Source organism: Prosopis cineraria, unplaced genomic scaffold (assembly GCF_029017545.1).
Source record: "Prosopis cineraria cultivar Desert tree isolate PC_DT_omini unplaced genomic scaffold, ASM2901754v1 PC10, whole genome shotgun sequence".
Taxonomy (NCBI): Eukaryota; Viridiplantae; Streptophyta; class Magnoliopsida; order Fabales; family Fabaceae; genus Prosopis; species Prosopis cineraria.
The window spans coordinates 31,328,937-31,350,147 of record NW_026555341.1 but is presented as its reverse complement, the minus strand read 5'-3'; the positions used below and the strand labels follow the sequence as shown (position 1 = coordinate 31,350,147).

Below are 21,211 nucleotides of genomic sequence, written 5' to 3'. Positions count from 1 at the left end.
TAGGTTAATTGGGATGTTATTCACCTGCTCTCTTCATTTCTCTATATAAGAGAAAAAAAATTGTATCACACAATTTAATAAAGTTGGTTAACTATATTAATTATGTTTAAAAATAAAAAAATGGATTGAAATGCCTTATGTTAATTAACATAAGTATGCATTAATTATTCTTTGTTAATGTAAATCATGAGGAGTGATTTAAAAAAATATGTAATAAATACTTATTGAAATATATGATTTTACTTGTATAAAAAAACAAGTAAAAAATGATAGTTTTTGCAGAAACAGAGGGAGTACTTGTCATGTATCCAAATGTAAAACTTACTACTAATTGGCACTCTTGAACCAATGCTTGGTCTCTACGTTCCTAATATCTAATTAATGTCATTGTCATTTCCTCTTACATGCTTTATCATTTAAAATCTTTAGTCCAAAATGATAAAAAATAAAAAATAAAAATAATGTCACACCTCGAAAATAGAGGGTGACCGGCACGGGGTGTAATCAGATTATATTGAAATTTTTAACACTTTTGATACTAATTATCTTAGCAAAGCTTCAACGTTTTTATACAAATTTTGGTAAAATCTTCTCTATAATTAGGACTTTTTGAAAATTCTACAATACAAAAATTTACCTTTCGAAAAATCTACAATACAAAATTTTCACAAAATATCGTATTAATTAAAAGCTTAATTTTTTTTAGCCAGCAAATCACACACACAAAAAATAACTTATGTACACACACACAGACACAAAAAATAACTTATATGAAGCAACTAATCTTACTTCTAAATTAAAATATATGAGTTTAAATATTTACTTCAAATGGCTCAAAACACTTGTCTACACTATAACTTATGTGCCATCAAATGGCTCAAAACACTTGTCTACATTATAACTTATGTGGAGCAATTAATCTTACTTTTAAATTAAAATATATGAGTCCAAATATTTACATCAAATGGCTGAAAACACTTGTCTACCCTCAAAACACTTGTTTACACTATAACTTATGTGAAGCAACTAATCTTACTTCTAAATTAAAATATATGAGTCCAAATATTTACATCAAATGGCTCAAAACACTTGTCTATCCTTCAGAGATCAGCAGTAGGATTAACGTTAATTAATGAATTTGAAATCAAAATAAATTTTTAGTAAATAATGTCCCAACAATAAATAATTGATTATGAATAAAACAAAAGTTTGAAATAATTATATAAGTTAAAGAGACAACAACTTTCATAAAAATTTAATAAACTTTGGAATAAAATGGCTCTATAAAATTTAAATAAAATTTGAAACCATTAAATTATTATAACAATTGTTATCATCAATTGGTTTTAATAAGGCACATAAATGAAATAAATACTTGTAAATTAATTACTAAATAAAAACTAATTGAATATAAAATCATAAAATAATATAATTCACAATTATAGGGACTTATTAGAACAATTAACAAACGTGGACATACAGTTCATAAGAATAAATAACTGAATACAGCTTGCGCTATGAAGACAAACGTGGACACACAATCCACAAGGAGAAATAACCAAACGTAACTTGAGCTATAAAACAAATGTAGACTAATGAAAAATCAAACTAGCTAACTATTAACCAAGATATCAAGGGCTAACGGAATTGACACTAGCAACCGATATTCTGTATAAAGTCCTTTTCAAACTCAATTTCAAATATGTGAGAAAATAATCACTTTTAAATAAAAATTTTATTTTCAATGTCAAACTTGTGTGAATTTTCTTCTACATCAATCCAATATTTGATAAAATAAAATCTCGTAATTAAAGTCCAAACTTGTATTTATTGATTAACTATCATTTCAAAACTGGCAACGCTAATTTCACAAAATAAAATAGTCTAATTAACAAATTATCTAATAATCACATTATTGTTATAAACAAAAATGATTTACATAAAAATGTAATATTTTAGGGAAGGAAATTTTATTAAAAAATCAGTTGGACGCTATCCATTTATATGAAATTCCCAAAATTAAAATTTTACCTCTCCACTTTAATCATTTCTTCTCTTTCAAATATTCTATAAACCATATTAAAATTTTATTCAAATCTCAGACAGCACAATAATTCCTTTTCAACATTCCTACATATAATCAATTGTAGCATTTAAATATTTTCTCAACAAACTATCGATCTTCAAGAATTTCAATAATCACATAATATTCTCTCAACTTTTAAGTTAAATTTATAAATTAACATCTAAGCTAATTCTACTTCCCACAAGAACCAATAAAATTTTAATATTAAGTTCAATTCTTCTAACAAGCATTTCAACAAACATCTCATAAGCACCAATATTTAAGTTTATATCTAAGCTATTCTCTTTCAATTTCACCGCAATAAATTTTTCAATATCAACCAAACTAAATAAAATTAATTTAACTCCAAAATTATGACCCATATGTATGTGTATTGTTACCAAGCTTTAAAATAAATTCCCAACTCAAATTTGAATCTTCTCCTTACATCAGTACAAGCAGTAGCAGAACAGGCACAAAAATTTTGTAATTTTAGTCATCAACTCACACTCTCTCACATTGGCTCTCAATAATTCTCGCCTTAATCACCAATAACAGCAGAGGAGGAAGAGAACAAGAGACTGCCAGCCGAACAAAGAGAGAGGACGAGATTTACAGTTGAACAAGGAAGAGGGAATCATAAATTCTTGTCACTCCTAACATGAACAAAGATTCAGAACAAGAAAAAGTGAGAGAAATGTGAAGTGCTTCACCTTAGATCCATGGTAGAAGCAAGGAGAAAGGAGATGGTTTAGATGGCTGCACAGGGGAGAGGGAAAACCAAACACAGCTCGCAAGAGAGGAAGGAAACTAAATCAACAGCACCAGACCAAGCTTGCGATAGCACCACCAGCAGCTCCTGCAACTCGGTTTCACACCCCCATTAGCAACCTTAAACACAAATGATGAAGACAGAACAAAAATCAAAGAAGACAAACAGAGTCAGGGAGACATGATGGAGGACCTGAGCTTTGCACAACTGCGACGAGGCTCCACTTCAGCCGGCGACCACCAGAAATGGGAGAAGAGACGAAGTGCAAAGGAAAGATGGAGAAATGGCTGAATCAGATCTTCTCTCTCCTCACAGATTTGGAAAAATTGAGTAAGAGGAGGAAACATGTTCACATTTGAAGGAGGGCAATTGGTAATTTCATAGAGTGGGGAGAAAAAAATTAAACGTCCCCTCTGCCCTCGATCAGATTTGAACGATCTATTGAACAAATACTTGCACTGTTACCACTATACCAACTTTCCTCCTTATCACACTTATCTCAAAAATTAATATAATTACCATTAAAATACAATATTACATATTAAATTTTTACTTAAGATTACAGGGTTATGACAAAATAAAATAAAAATTTTTTAACTTCAATCTTTCTCAAACATCACATCAAACACTCTATAAATATTTCAAAGATAAAACTTTAATATTTCTCAAAAATCACGTTTAAATATGCTTTAGTTAGTCAAAATATACTTCAAAACTTTATCACATTCAAACCACTTACAAATTACCACCTACAATCTATCTTGATCCTTAAAGAGTTACTCTCAAAAGGTTTCAAAACACATCCTTCTAATAGTTATACAATATTCACACACTCACCTATTTATTTGTGTATAATAATACAAACACAAGTGAACCAAAGACTAAAATTAATTATGATTAATTTAGTAAGGTTTTGCCACTCATTTGAACAAAATTTTTCACTTAAAACATTCTAACTTATGTGCGAGACAAAATAAACTAATGTAATAAACTTTTTACTTTCTCAATCTTTTATTCAAGCCACGTAAACAGAACAACAAATCTTCACATGGCTTACTAATTCCTAAATTCATTCTTCAAATTAAATCCTTTAATTTATAAACATAATGTATATTTGAAAGAGAAGGGAAAAAAAATCAGATTATATTATTTAGCCATTTATCAATGCACAACCAAAGAATGCAAGAATAAGACCTCATAGTAGAAGCTCTTCCCCCCTCAACAATTTAGCTAATCAAAGCTCTACTGCTCTATTTTTTCCCCTGCTGTTGCAGTGCAAAACGACACAAACAGGGGAGGAGGAGAGAGATCTGGTGACGCTGAAACGAGGAAGAACTCGTAGACAGAAATAATCACGATTGCCAGTGTTGGACAAGAACAATGAAGGGAGAGGAACGATGGAGAAACAAGGATGAAAATGAAGCTTCTAGATTCCAATCACTTGTCTCTCTCTCAACGTCACGTCGCTAAGGCAAAAATGAAGATGGGGATGATATACTATCATATGTTGCCATGTGTGCGTGCTGCATACTGTTTTTTTTTTTTTTTAATATATCGATGGCATTTCAATATTTACGTAACATCAAAAAGTAAAATTTCTTTAGTTCAAAGAATATTTGAACCCAAAACCTTGTGATAGGTTGCACATAAGATTCCGACTACAAATCCCTCTCATCTCATTTACTCCCAAAACTTTAAGTAAAATATAATTAAGTTTTTTAATTCTACTAAAATTTCTAAGTTATTACAATTTAAGTCAAAATATGAAGAAAAATTAATTATTTTATTTCAAAATTTTCTAAATTTACATCAACTTCTCCGCTTAAATAAAATTTATTACATTGTTTGAAATTCTTGAAATTTTTTTTTTGGTCATTACATTGGGGGTGGCAGTTTTATCAAATCTATTAGGATCATGCTACGTATGAAGTAGGGAGACTCCTTGTAATGTAGTCTTTCATGAACTCTGCACTAAAAGCAAAGGAAGTGAATTTAATTTCAAAGAATGTCAATTTGGTAATATATATATATATATATATATATTTAACGTACTTCAGTTTTTTTAAGTGAAGTAGTTGCGAGATTTTGTGTTCATAGTTTCATTAAATGGATAAAACCATTTCTCAATACAATATACAATTAAAAACTAAAATTTAAGATCCATTCATGCTCAAATTTAAAATACTATAAGTTGGACACTTAGCAGAAAAACTAACTATTGTTTAGCGAGATAGGAGGCAATGTTCTTCAACTGTTAATTGAAAATCAAGCATCTGGAGCAATTGTAAGCAACCAGCTAGATTTAGAAACTCAAGAGAGGCCCTTTTTCTTGCCCAACAAAATTGAAGAGTGGTTTGGTCAAATAATTCATTTGAAATACTGATAATCAGACTTGTGCAGTTTCTCAAATTTAGATGCTTGAGCCTTGAAAGCTGTACAATAATCAAACTGTGATGGTGAACTTCATCCTTCAAAATTTAACCCCTCAAGATTTGTAAGCAACTCAAATGAGGCAATTTCTCCATATATTTAGGGTGTGTTTGGTTTAAAACCCAAACCTTAGTTTGGGTGGTCCAAAAAACTGATATTTGTTACTCATTAAGGTTAGGTTGAGATATAATGCTGAAGCATTCCATGCAATTCAAATTTTTTTTTACCAACAGTTAATTTATTTCAATTTTTAAATTTAAAAATAATACTCTCTCTATCTCAAATTATAAAACACTTTTAGATAAAATTTCACATATCAATAAATCTCATTAAATACATTTAACAACCTTATCTTTCCAAAATAAAAATATAAACTTCTCAAAATACTCATAATTTAATATATTAAAAAGAGAAGGGATGAAAATTAATTATAAAGAGAGAAAGGGTGATATTAGAATTGGTGCATTTAATGAAATCTTAATTTACTCAAAGTGTCTTATATTTTAGGATAAAAAAATTTCTTTAAAAATACCCTATAATTTGGGACAGAGGGAGTACTTAATTATATATGCACTCTCTTTTATTTTTAAAATCTAATTTAAATTTTAATATTTTTCTTTAGAGAGATCAAATTAAACACAAGGAAAAATTATATATAGGTCTCATGAAGCAAACTTATTAACAAATAAGTCTCATAAAATTCAAAAGCCACAATTAGGACTCTTGGGATTTAAGTATAATTTAAAATTAGAATAAAAAGACAACAATGCCTCTATTAAACATATATATATATATATATATATATTATATTAGTCAAATAATTTACAACTACTTTATAAGTAATTTATAATTATAATTTTAACTTTTTACAATTATAACTTTATATATTCAATAATTAAATTAATTATTTTAACTATTAAATATGTGAATTTACAGATGTAAAAAGTTAAAGTTACAGTTATAAATTACTGATAAAGTAGTTATAAATAATTAATATTAAACTTTGTTAGTAACACATGATTGTTTGTCTATTTGATATATAAAGTTACAATTATAAATTATGATGAACTAACTATAAATTAATTATTTAATTGATGTAATATATGTTTAATAGACGTATTATTATTTTTGTAATTTAATTTTAAATTTTACTCAAGTCTCAAGGGACTTGATTGTGATTTTTAAATTTTTTAAGATTTTTTACTAAATAAATTTGCTCCATGGAACTTATACATAATTTTTCCTAAACACAATATATATATATATATATAAAATAAAATTTATATTTTTTTATTATTGTACATCTAAATTTATTTTTGAATTACATCATCTAAATAAATTTCAATATGTTAATCTACGCTTTTAAGAAAAAAAATATCAATAGACTGTATGTAACATGGACTACACGACAAATAATTTGCCTGTCAGCTCTGAATCTATTGTCTTTTGCTAAATTTATGTGGCTGACTATCACATTGTAAAATAATGTGTCCAAATCTGAGACACCATAAATAATGTATGTGTTTGGATATAATTATAAAATAGAAATGCTCCATAACAAAGGCAAATATTATGTATTAATGCGATTTACGAAATTCCAACCCAACCTTTTGTCAAACCGCTTATCGCATATTGGCTCGAGCATATTCCTTAGTTTTGTCGCCAACGATTGATCTCATCTTTGAAAATAACTCCTCCATTAACCTTTGTCTTCTCATTTGCAATAACCAGAATGGTATCGTTGGAGTGAATGAACTCGTGGAAGCTTTCTCCTAAAGTGAATCATATAATATATAAGTTAAGTACTTAATTTATCTTCAAAGATAATTAATCATAAATTTAACTACTTACAATCTCTTCAGTAATTGCTGCAGCCTTCCATTTTTTATAATGAGTTCGGTCCGATGTTGATGCTTCCTCCATTTTCTGCTTTTCTTCGCTGGGGTCGTCACAGTGAGACATTGAAATTACTTCAATTCCAACAGATTAATTAGTCTAAGAAAAGACAACGTGCTTTTGCTCTGTGGAAAATGCCAGCCCGATTTAGAACTTTAAGACGGCTTTTGATTTTCGCCCTTTTCTTGACCGACAACAATACTTCGCTCGACCGGGGGCCATCACAGTGAGACATTGAAATCACTCCCATTCCAACACTTACAGGGCCATTTAGATTTCAATTAAATATAATTAATTATTGATTAATATGATTAATTTTAATTATAATTAATTGTATTATAACACAATCTATATGAATACTAAAATTAATTTTAACTATACAAATTACTATTAAAACATTACTTTTTAAAATTAAGTCATTGATAAAACTGTATTTAATATTATTAAACGTGTTAAACTTTATTTAAAAAATAAAATATATTATTTAATAATAAAATTGAATCTATAAGCATTCTTTCAGAATTTATTTTAAAATATGATTCTGACTCAAATAATTAATTATTAAGATTCTGCTGTTTAGGTAATTATTATGAAAATTAATTATTTGACCAAAGTAATCGATTTGTTGGCCTTCCCAAACAGGCTGTTAATTAGTCTAAGACAACTTACTTTTGCTCTGTCAAACCAGGCAGCCCGACATAGTACTTCAGGGGAGCTTTTGATCTCTGCTTCCACCAACAACGTTACTTCGCGCGGCTGGGGGCCATCACAGTGAGACATTGAAATCACTTCAATTCCTACACATTAATTAGTCTAAGAAAAGACAACTCACTGTTGTTACTTACTTTAGGAAACGTCAAACATTGGGCAAATTTGGAGCAGCCTGCCAGATTTAGAGATTCAAGAGAGCTTTTGCCAAATAATTCATTTGGAATACTTTCTAGATTTGTGCAGTTTCTCAAATTCAAAAAATTAAGCCTTCTCAGATACGCAATAGAAGGATGAAGCTGCACTAATGAAGTGCATCCTTCCAAGTCTAACCTCTCAAGACTTTCAAGAAATATAAAATTAGGTGTCTCCTTCAGATCTTTAGAGCCACAGAGGTTCAAGCTCGTTAACCACGGAATCTCTTCCTGGATAGAAAATCAAACGATCATCAAATTCTGATTCACTCAAAAAATTAAAAGAAATTAAGCAAAACTTTGTTGATAATAATCAATTTAGTTTTGATCGATATAAGGGAAAGAAAATTATTAATACCTCTTGGTCTCTCCATAGTTGTGTCATGTTGCTATTTGGCATGATCAATTCCCCAAGATATGTTGGATTAAAATTTGATGGCAAGTAATGAAACGGATATTTATTCAAAGATATGTTAAGTTGTCAGAAAGATCACTCAAACTTCTTGAAAATTTCACACCGCTTAATATAAGAATTCTAAGTCCCTTCATTTTTGACAAACCTTTGATGTTTAACGTTCTCCATTGTGGATGTTCTTCATTATTTGAGGCTACTATGACTTCAACACGATTAGTTCCCTGGATATAAACGTATTACATGAGCAAATTGAAAATTATTAATAACTATCTATATATAAACACAATGAATAAGCTTAATATTCTAATTCCTAAAATATATACGTTTCATCTATATAATCTTTGAAACATAATTAGCATCAAATCAATATAAAGGCTTCGTTAACTCTATTGATTGGGCCATTTGTTAATACAGTTATTAAGGTGAACAGAGTTAACTTAATTATGTCCATGCTGTCCAAAATGCCATTAGTTTGTGTTATATAGTAAGCATCCAGATGGATTTTTAACCATCCCTATCAACTCCTAATACTTTAAGATGTGTTTCATATTTAATTAAGACTCTTTTACAATAAGGATACATAAATAAGGATCGTGTTTTGCAATATATTTTATCTAAGTTGGGGGATATTTCATGAACAAAACTAACAACATAATAACTAAAGGGCTAAACTAATAATTTACTTTTAAGACTATTAAAGCACGAAGAACTTACAGTGTTTGTCTCCATAATATGACAAAAATCTGCATAACTCCATATCCTACTCCGCATTCCAGGCTGAGAAGATTCACGTTGAACAATTATTTTTGCCAATTGTTATAGGATAGATTGTACTTTTATTATTTGATTTGATATGATTATCAATGACTTATCCGTAAGCCTGTTGAGCATGAGTGCCGCCTTAAAAAACATGACCAAGATATTGCGTTCGTCAATCTGTCCTTTGACCTGCAAAGCAACATGCAATATCCAAGAAAGCTTTTCTCTGTTCAAATGAGAGTCCATCAAAACTTTTTTGAAGCACCGTGATGATTGAAAAGTCAAGATCTGTTTGCAGCTTGGTCAACACACTTTTCCACTCTGAGACACTTGGACTAACCAGCGATGAACTCACTGATTTAATAGCTAACGGAAGGCCATCGGCAAATTTAAGTGCATCAAAGGTCAGTTCCTCATAACCTCTCATTGGTTTGTTACTTTTGAAAACAATTTTGCAGAAAAGTCGAAGAGCTTCTTTTTGATTCAATAGTTCCACCTTGTGAATTTCATCTACTCCAAGATACCTAAGGAGTTCCTCATCTCTGCTTGTTATGATAATTCCACTTCTTCCTCCGAACAACCCTCTAATCCATCCTTCATCTAAAAGTCCCTGCTGCTCTACATCATCAAAAACAACAAGTATCTTGTAGAGTCTTAGGCTTTTAGAATATTGAGGTTCAAATTCTTCTGGGAAAGCTATCCGAAGAAATGCCTCTTTTAACATGTCTTTGTTACTTGGAATGGAGATGAAATAGGCAGAATCAAAACGGTGGGAGATTTTGTTATAGACATCTCCGGCAAGAGCTGTCTTCCCTACTCCCCCCATCCCACTAATCCCTACAACTCGCACATCATCCTTTGAACCTAACTTCAGAATCTCAATTAATTTTTCTACACGATCATGTCCTATCCCAACTGTAGCTATTTCTCCTGATATATCTATTTTCTTTGCATCATATAGACTTGATATCCTGTAGAAGAGAAGAAGAATAAGAGTAATTTAGCAGTTATTGTTTCATATAGGCATGAGTGCGTACGAGATTTCGAATATTGTTTCTCTGTCCACACGCGCAAGAAAGGACTGATCAATTTACTCACAATTTTGTTAAATAATGTTACTCACCGAGCACGCTTTTCACGCAAAATGTTGTCAATATGTTTCTCAAGAATATTACCAATAATCTGAAGTCGACCGCTCCTGAATAAGATGGAAGAAAATAAAATTAGTCCTACTAACAGAGTGAACAGATGTCAATTGGATGAAGACGATTGCTAACATGAAATTGAGTGCACGTTAAATTTCTATAAAATTAACTTAATCCTGCAGAAATAATAACTTTACTTACTAGGATAAATGTTTAATTTTGTTGAATTAAAAAAATTTCTATGCCAAAGGACGAGTTGATAATTTTGGCAGACGAAACTCAAGAACAAATGTATTTCCAAGCTAGGAGCTACAGGACGAAGATCAAATGATAATTAAATCAATCATAGTTTATTCCTTTTCTCTACTTCAATTTATCCTTAAAAAGCCTTTCAAAGGAAGAAACTTAAAAAAAAAAAACAAGAGAAAAGAACAGAAAAATTAGATAAGAAGGTCTTACTTATCACGAACCGCCAAAGCTGTTGTTGAACGTCGTAGCACCCACTTTCCCAAATAACTTCCCCAATATACTTGAAAGAAGGCCGGCTCCAAAAAATTGGCAGAAAATTTACACATCCCTCTAAGCTTTTCTCCAAGTAGTATGGTTGGGCCTCACAATTTTTTGAGATGATAAAAACACAAAGCTTGTATTTGTCCATGGGAGCTTGAGCAATCGAATCTTGTGACGCCGTAACTATACCATTTCTATGTAGAGCATTGCGAAGGTCTTCAACAAATGAGCGATTGTCCTCAGTTATGAAATTCAATACAAATACATCACAGCTCCATGGCCATATCTCCTTGGACGACGACCCTGCACGTCTCTGGACATCCATTGCGAATCTGAAACCATAGTTTCTCAGTAATTAACATTCAACCACACTTGCTTCCCAAACCTGCGTGATGAAAGGATTAGTACTCGAAGATGTTTGGGTAGTTTAAACATGAGGAAAGCCCTCGCTCCTTGAAAGAAAACCTCAATGAGATATGGAAATCTAACCCCTAGCTAACCTTGCCAAACAGTCTTTCTAATTAATTATAATGTGTCTGTTTCCTTTGTTTTATTATCCTTTCTTGAAAATGTAAATAAGAGGCTGATTGATTTAAGATTAAAACAAAGACAGAAGTTGATCAGAACAGTAATATTTCATACCCAACAAACTATAAAGAACTTAACAGAATGTAACTTACGTCTCTTCGACCAAAAGTTTCTTTGCCTCTGCAACTATTTGGCCAATAACTCGTCTTTGATCTTCCCTAGAGAAAACAAGAGAAAAATAAAACAAAATAAAAAAAATACTATTACGCAAAACGTTAGCAAGTATAATTAACTCCTGATGAATAATATAGAGGTTAAGTATGTCTATTTCCAATCAATGTACTTGCGCTCAAGCGGTACATTCCTATAAGGTAAGCATCCCTGAATCATAACAAGTACAAGCAAGAATATAATGGTACTCTTGTCAACCGATAGGAAAATTGAAAGAGGGTATATTATGATTCGCTTGGGTAAATTTCGTCCAGAATTACATGAAGAAAAAACTATAGTTCCTTGATTAAAAAAAAAACTTGGGGATATAAAAACTTATGTTCTATCAAGCATAAGAATGAATATCATCTATATAAAATATAAAACTTATGATTACTCATTATAATGACCCTAAATTTTTAAATGAATTAAGTTTTCTTTCAATTAATATTTTATTTAAATTAATTTTATAACAAGTATAGAGTGATAATTTAAATAAAATTTATAGTAGTAACTTTCTTGAAGGTCCAAAGTTTGAATTTTATAAGTAAAAATTTAATTTAATTTTATTTTTAATTATAAAAAATATTTTGTGCTCGTTCTTATAATTTTTTCATGGGCCATTTCTTGTAAGTTTTCAATTCTCCTTTGAATCAGATATTTCTTACCCTCCCCTGTATTCGAAGCGGAAGCAGCGAAGAATCGAGAGAGAGAGAGAGAGAGAGAGAGAGAGAGAGAGAGAGAGAGAGAGAGTCTGAATTCTTCCTTCCTTCTCACTGCCGGTCAGGATCTTCAAACACCGCCGTTCACTTCCCTCTTCACCACCGTCGCTCGTCCGTTCCCCTTCTCTCTATCCACGTCGCTAGCTGCTGTGGGGATTGAGTCACCGAAAAACTCATCCCCTATTGTCCTCCTCTGCTCCATTCTCGTTTGGTGTTGGCGAGTGTATGTGCGTCTTCAACTTCTCTTCCTCCTCAATTATAGTTGTTACCCGTGCATATGGTAAGCTGCTTGTTTCTTTTCTCTTTTGTTTGAAGATCTATCATTTTCTCTTGTCTCTTGCTGCAGTCGATTTTTACTCATCATGGAGTGAAGTGTGCTTATTCTTTATCTCTCCTTCATCCTCAGTTGCTGAAAGTTTCGTGTGTGTGTTGGGGGTAGTTCGACTATTGCATTTGTTAGCTGAAATTTTGGTCTGTTTCTGGTTCGTGTAGCAGCTCGAAACTTTATTTTTTCCTTTTCTTCTTTGATGCAGAGCATGTATTTGTTTATAGATGTTGCCACTGAATTTCATTTGGGGGTGAGTTGCTGGGTTTTCTCTTCATTTTTGGGTTCTATAGCAGTACCAAGTGATTTTTCATAAATCATTCCTCTAGCTGAGTTATAACATTCTAATTTCTTATTGTTGCTGTCATAAAATTCTAGAAGAATTAAGGTTTATTTTTAATCAATATTAGATGTTGTGCTATTGTGGGGACTAAACTAAATTTGGTTAACGAAAGTAAAAGTTTGGGAGTTGTTGGAATTTCTTGGTGGTTCATCTCACAATTTTTTGTCAATGATAGATGCATACTCTCAATCAAGGTATTTATAATATATATATATATATATATATATAGAGAGAAGAATTTGATAAATTATGGGTTGTTAAAGCTTTCATGTTATAGCTTGGAAGAGTAGCTGTAATTATAGTTCAAGTTGTTAATTGAAAGTTTTAAAATGAGTTGTTAAAGTGGGAGAAAGAATTACATAAGATGCTTGTTTTATATTTCTTTTAATTTAGAGGAAGTTTAAGAATGATAGATATGATTTATAATGATTTATAAATGAGTATGGGTCATAAGAGACAAATGATTTACTTAAGTGTATTTGAAATATAATTGGTTAGAGTATTATTTTTAATATTGTTTGGATTGAATTTAAATATTCAGTAAGTGATTGAAAAATTTCTTGATAAATGATTTTTAGAACTATGATTTTGCGTCAAGGAATTTAGAGCACCGTTAGAATTAAAGTGGAAGATTAAGAGAAGCACGCTTTAGAATTTTAGAAAATTATAAGGTAAGTGGATAGCATCTCAACTAATTTATCAATTAATTTTTCTTATTAAAATTTATTTTGTTACATTGATTATTTTAATAATAATTATGTTGATTAGTGGATACTTTGTTAATTAAATTTTTTCATTTTTAAGTTTTAAGAAATATTACATTTTTTTGTAAATCATGCTAATGGTAATAACGTGATTGTTGAAGATTTTATTGATGAAAATTACTTATTTTGTAAAATTAGATTTATCAAATTTGAAATGTTAGTTACTCAATAAATACAAGTTGAATTTCAATTATGGAATTTCATTTTGAAAATTATTGAATTGCCACGGAAAACAATTCATGCAAGTTTGATTTTGAGAATGAGCACTATATCTTGAAAGTAATGATTTTCTCACATGTTTGAAAATGGTTTTAAAAAAGGGGGACTTTATACAGAACATTGATTGCTAACGGCAGTTCCGTTAGCCCTTGATGCGCCATGGTACACCTAGCTAGCAGGGTGTTTTTAGGAGGTGCTAGCCCCGTGCGATAGCTAACGCACATGGAATGAAGGGATGGTTATTTGTGAGCATAGTACTCACGTTTGTTTCGTGGCTTTGACCGTGTTTGGTTACTTACCCTCATGGATTGTGTGTACACGTTTGTTTCGTAACTTTGACTGCGTTTGGTTACTTACCTTCGTGGACTATGTGTCCACGTTTGTTTTCGTGGGATAAACCACGTTTGGTTATTTACTCTCGTAGACTGTGTGTCCATGTTTGTTATTTGCTTTGATAAGTCTTCATAATTATGAATTATTAATTATTTGATGGACCTATTTTCATCGATTTTCATTAATGACATATTTATAATTATTTAATGAAATTATTTTCTTTATTGAAATTACATGATAATGACATTTGATATGATATTATAATGAATCAAGAATTTATTTAAAGTTACATAAAGTCCTTTTATGATCATGTTTATTAAATATTTGTTTGTGAAAATTGTTATTTCTAGCATGCATAATTATGTTAAACTTTTTTTATACATATTTAATTATTTATTGTTGAGATGCTATTCACTAAAAATTTATTTTGGTCTCAAATTTATTATTTGATGCTGATCTTATTGCTGACCTCTAAGGGACATACAGCTATTCTGGGTGAAATTTTTCCTGACATTATCTCCCTTTTGATGTAAATATTTGAACTCACGTATTTTATTTTGAAAAGTAAGGTTAGATGCTTTACATAGCCTATAAGTATATTCTTATTTTGATGTATGTTGTCTGGTGGCTGGAACGAGTTAAACTCCTAATTGAAACTATATTTTGTGTAAAATATTGTGTTGTAGGATTTTAGGAAGATCTTATTTATAGGAAAGGTTCTGCCGAAATTTTCATGAAAATATTCAATCTTTTATTAAAAATGATTTTTATTAAGTATGTTACAATTTTGGCTCAAATTCATTTACGTTTTAAAATGGGAAGATTTCATGATTAAGGCTTAAAGGACATATGTTTGTATATATATCCTGTGCCGGTCATGTCTAAATTTTGGAACGTGACACTCATATTATTAATAAGTCATAAATAGTGGGTAACAATTCAAAGTCCTTACGTTTTTTGTTTGAGTTATGTATCTAGCTGAGAGTTTTTTTTTTTTACTGTATCAAAAAGTCCCTTGATAATTTACAATTGTGTTTTAACCTTGATCTTGAGGTTACATGCTTTTCAAAAAAGTTCTGAATAGCTAGAAAACGACAAAAATGATAAAAAGAGTAAATGGTCGTGTACAAAATTAGAATTTCATTGAAATACAAGAGATGTGAGTAAACATGTAATTAACAGAAAGGTTTTAATATATTACTTCTTCCCTCTGTGTCTATTACTCCCAGATCCAAACATATATTGTGAAGGATTTAATCAGTTGGTTGAACATGCATTAGAAGATGGTAAAGATGAAGAGATGTGAGCAATCAGATCCATATCCAACAACATATAAACTAACAGAGCATCAATTATTACTTACGAGTTTTGTATGACCAAATTTGGGCGTTGATCTAGTAGTGTCTGAAATGGAGCTAGCCATGTTTTCACTTCAGACGGATCGATGTTGAAGAAAATTGGCAGAAATTTGTGGCCTGGTGCCTTCATGCACTCAAACATTAGTGCTAGTTTGTCCAAGCCACTTGGGGAGAAAGCATATCTAGGTGAGAAGACAACTATATAAATCTGCGATTCTTCAATTATTTCAAATGGGTTAGGCAATAAGCTCCTGCCGATTCTGAAACCTTCTTTTCTAAAGCATTCCAAAGAATTTTATAAAACGGGCGAGTTTCCATATCATTGTAACTTATGGCCACATCATATTTCCAGTCCCTCTTTGATGATGATGAAGAAGTAGAAGAAGAAAGATCGCTCTGGTAATCCATTGGTAAAGGCCACACGGTATTTTCACTGCGACATAAATAATCAATAAATATCAACAAAAAGTGGCCGGGAGCCAGGCAATAGCATTAAAAATTACAAAATTAAACACATCGGGTCCAGTGACCGTTGTTCCCCACTTCCCTTCTTCCCTGGGGTACTGTATGGTGTGAACGAATTGACTCTGAACTTAATTTATGAAATATTTTTAAAGGTAATTTGAATTAAAAAAAGATTTTAAAAATTTTAATAAATAAAAAAAAATATGTTATACATTTACAGGTACATTACCTAGCCTAATAAAGTTAAAAGTTCTGTGACGCACTATGAATGAATTTTCTGAGAATCTGTAAATTTTATTGAAGTTTTATTCTTTTAAAGAATAGATAGAGGATTTTATAGTTTATAAAAAATAATAAATATAGAAAATATCTTATGAAATTGTATAGATATTAACTTCCGAGAATTTGTTCCCGTGATGATACGCTTGGCCCTTAAATAATTAACAAATCTTGAGTTATTTTCTTATTATTTCCTTAATGTTAACACCTTTTGTCCTGTTTTATAAGGCATTTTTATAATAAAAATTGAAAATACCAATAAAATCAATTGATCAAGTAAAGTTTAGAATTTTAATTTCTCCGTGAACTTCTAAAAATACTTTTTATTTAACAAGAGAAAGAGACGAAAATATATTTAAAGGGTGAAATAAAGATCAAATCAAAAAGAGTAAAATCATGAGAGATAATTTTAAAATAAATTTTATTAATAAATTATTTTTAAAATATCTTATTTTCTAAAATATTAAATTACTTCAAAAACTTATAAAATAGAATAGCGATAGCATAGCTAACTAATAGTTCTTGTTTGTTCATTGGCAAAAATATTGGGTGTGACTTTTTTAAATTATGGTTTCCTTATCATATGCTGCGAGTAAAACCATGCTGGCTTTCTTTTTTGAGGTTCATTGATTTTTACTTGCTAGTCATTATTAATTTCATTATCCTTATTTCATGCCCATAATTTATGGCTACACAAAGGACTTTGACCTAACCCAAAGTCTAATGCTATTCATGAAAGGACTAAGTTAAACAACCCAAGGTTTGAATTGATCCTAGTATAACCAGTAGGATTAGGAAATTGATCCCGATCTTGTCCAGCATCGCACTTTATTGTTTTTTCTCTTTATCTATGAGAGGTAGCAATTTATTTCAACATAATAAACTCAATTAACATAATAAAGTTACTTATAATCATATAAAATTTATCGCAACAACAATAATAATAAACCCACAACAATCTTCAACAATAACAAAAAGTATTTAAAATACAAATTATTCAAATTAAACAACCTTCAACATATCTAAAATCCATTATATCAAGTTAACAACAAATTTCACCAATAAATTCACTAATAAAAGGAGAAGATTAGGGTTGGTTAATGTTAGAATATTATTCAATATTCATGATTTCACAAGTATAAAACACAAAAAAATATTAATTATTATTATAAATTAACTTATTGTAATAATAATTGATAAATTAATTATAATTATATGAAATAAATTTATGAGACTAGACCAACCTGTCCAAATGCTCGGCCTCTTGTCCAGTTCAATCCAAAAAAAAGTTTAGTATTTATAGTTTTTTTAATTTTAAAAGACCAATTTTTATCTAGACTAGACATGATCGAGTTTGTCTTGAATTGAATTGAATCGAATCAAACTAAGACTTTTGTACAGTCGTACCATGATTTTATTTCTCGTACGGGTCAACTATGCCATTCCGCTAAAGCAGCCCATTATTCTAACTTTGATCACTAAAGCAGCCTGTTATTGACGCGGAGTGCTGATCTCAAGTCTACCACGCATGCCTTCTCAATTTCAACAACGCAACACCCTCTAGTCCCTACGTTAATTTTTTTTTTAAAATAAATACTTGATCACATTACCTAAAAAGTGTACAAATCAGGTCTCAAAAGTTGCACGCTTCTTATCATCATTGGTCACCTCAATATAATAAGGTCGAGGTTGATCATATATCAACTATCTATACCAACAAAAAGTGGGAGACCGTAGAATAAAAAAATTACAAAATTAGACATATGGGGTCAATCGGTTGTCGTTCCCTGCTTCCCCGGCGTACCGTATGGCGTGAATATTAGTATATTATTGCTCTTTCCGCTCTACACAATTTTATGAGCTATTTTTAAAGGTAATTTCAATTAAAAAGATTGTAAATTTTTTTAATAAATAATAATAAAAAAATATGTTATGCATTTATATGCACATTACCTAGCCCAATAAAGTTAAAAGTTCCGTGACATACTATGAGTGAATTTTCTGAGAATCTGTAAATTTTATTGAAGTTTTATTTTTTCAGGAATGGACAGAAAATTTTATATTGAGTTATAGATATCAACTTTCGAGAATTTGTTCCCATGATGATACGCTTGGCCCTTAAACAATTAACAAATCTTGAGTTATTTTCGTATTATTTACTAAATGTTAACACTGTTGTCCTTTTGTCTTGGTTTATAAGACATCTTTACAATAAAAATTACAAATCCAATAAAATTAATTAATCAAGTAAAGTTTGGAATTTAAATTTCTCTGTGAACTTCTACAAATACTTTTATTGAATAAGAGAAAGAGATGAAAATGTATTTAAGGGGTGAAATAATGATCTCATCAAAAAGAGCAAAATAGTGAGAGATAATTTTAAAATAAATTTTATTAATAAATCATTTTTAAAATATCTTATATTCTAAGATGTTAAATTACTTCCAATATCATCTTGTAAAATAGAATAGAGATAGCATAACTAATTAATAGTCTTCGTTTGTTGATTGGCAAAAAATATTGGGTGTGTTTTTTTAAATTATTGTAAATATTAAATTATGGTTTACTTATCATATATTCTGCAAGTAAAATCATGCAGGCTTTCCTTTTTTGAGGTTCATTGATTTTTGTTTTACGACTTGCTAGTCATTAATTAATTTCATTATCCTTATTTCTCGTACGCGTCAACGGCGCCATTCCGTCAAGAGACACGGTTTGAACGCATTGATGATCAAACAGCCCATTATTTTCTTTTGACCACTAAAGCAGCCCTTTATTTTAATTGTGATCGCTAAAGCGGCCCATTATTTTATTTTGATCACTAAAGCTGCAGTTATTGACGCTGAGTGCTGACTCCAAGTCTACCATGCAATTGCCTTCCCAATTTCAACTAGTCCCTACGTTAAAGGGGGGGGGGGTTTGATAAATACTGGATAACATTACTCAAAAGGAGTACAAATCAGGTCTCAAGAGCTACACGTTTCTTATCATCATTCACCACCTTAATATAATAAGATGGGGGTTGATCATATAAGCAAAAAAGACCAATACTAACAACAGCCTGGTTAGTAAGTAAACGAGCACAAGAGTTAATTTCTAAACATAAACTCTAAGGAAAACAGAACTATCACTAAATAACAGGAACCTAGCATAATCAATCACTTCCTTGTAAGGATGATGATCCAGATCTTGTCTAGTCATCAGATGAATTGCTTTGACATAGTCCACATGGGCCCTCACTCTGAAAAGGCCCATAGAAGTATAGAGTTGTAATCTAAAGAAAATTGAATGCTAAATTTTGATTAAGTGACTTTATCTTGTTCTTACTCACGAGGCTGTTTATCTCCCACATATTCAATTCACGCTTCATTAATTCTGTCAAAAGGTATTGCGTTTTCGTACTTAAATCTAATGGTTTGGTCTATTAGCTCATTATTATTCATTTATATTTTTTGAACATTAACGAATTCAATTTTGATAAATTTTAAAGTATGAGAGGTAGAACCTAGTTTCTTTCCCATTAACTAGCTATTATTATCACATGAAGAAGTTGATTTGACCCTGGTTGTGTGATGAAGTCTTCTTTAACTCGTTGAGGTGCATGCGTAAGTATATATATATATATATATATATATAACAGGTACTTTGAAGAAGCCTTATCCATTCAATCCAGGTATATATAAGAGTTCTATTTTGATTGCTACTTTTCCTTGTTGTATCACATATTTGATTACATTATTATATGGCCAAAAGGCATCTTAATTTTGATCATAACTATTATGTAAAGGATAATTTTATGGTCATAACGGTTACAGTAATTAATCCATTCATTTGGAATCTAACTGTCATTCTCCCAATTTTGAGACCCATTTTGATTATATTGACGTTATTCTTAAACATTGATTTGTTGAAAGTTGTAAGCTACCTCACTACGCAAGTTAGGGTCACATCACATTTCCAGATCGAAGAAAAGATGATTATGATGATAGGCCTCAGTTACATGGATGAAGTAGGAGAGAGAGAGATAGATCATTTGTTGCTAATGCATGTCAACAAAATGTGAAGATCTTTGTTAATACTAAATCAATGTTATAAACTATACTCATAATCCAGTGGCCTATAAATTCGGGTGATGAAATAAGGGAATAGTTTTTAGAATTTATTAGTTTAGTCGGAAGATGTATGCGTGTGTGGGAAACAGGATTGAAGCATCCAAACGGATTGTTTTAGTTGACCGTTGACACGATTGACTATTATGGATGAGGAAGCTTCTTGCAGGTTTCTTAGCCTTTGCTGCATGAATAATATCGACTATTCATGATGTTATTTTGGGATTTGAAAGCTTCTTACAAGTTTATTGGCCTTGGATGCATGAAGAGAGAGATTTTTCCCCTAAAAAAATATCTCCACACGGTGGCCATGAGACTAATCTTTTAAGGAATCTAAGTGGTATTTAAAGGGTTGTCCTTTCTCAAACAATACTCTCTATATACACTTCTAATCTTTAGGAATTAAACTCTGAAATGATGCTTAAGGAAAGATAGAGAAATGATTTTTAATCTCCCTCCAATCCCTATTATAAGCTATTAAATTTGCATGAAAATATATAAACCTCTAATTTTACCTCTATTTAAATAAAAATTATGTCCCATAATTAATGAAATTAAATACGAGTAATGTTGGAAAAACATACTAATACCCCATAATATGCCTTATATTAATAACCAAAAAATGCTTCTAGAAGGTGCCCTTAGAGACCAAAGAGAGTATG

The 21,211-nt window shown here is 30.4% G+C and overlaps 1 protein-coding gene across 2 annotated transcripts; it reads right to left on the bottom strand.

Annotated features, from left to right (window-relative positions):
* Positions 1 to 6,683: 6,683 nt before the first annotated feature.
* LOC129321493 (disease resistance-like protein DSC1) lies at positions 6,684 to 10,045 on the bottom strand. 2 transcript variants are annotated; one of them, XM_054967265.1, is made up of 6 exons: positions 9,195 to 10,045; positions 8,424 to 8,701; positions 8,009 to 8,296; positions 7,833 to 7,919; positions 7,119 to 7,206; positions 6,684 to 7,039 (listed from the first exon to the last, which is right to left on the bottom strand). In XM_054967265.1, the coding sequence occupies exons 2-5, from the start codon at positions 8,463 to 8,465 to the stop codon at positions 7,153 to 7,155; spliced, it is 471 nt and encodes a 156-aa protein (XP_054823240.1). In that variant the 5' UTR covers positions 8,466 to 8,701; positions 9,195 to 10,045; the 3' UTR covers positions 6,684 to 7,039; positions 7,119 to 7,152. The 2 variants fall into 2 exon arrangements, with proteins under 2 accessions (XP_054823240.1, XP_054823239.1); XM_054967264.1 differs by having other exon boundaries at positions 7,119 to 7,201.
* Between the last annotated feature and the right edge of the window lie 11,166 nt (positions 10,046 to 21,211).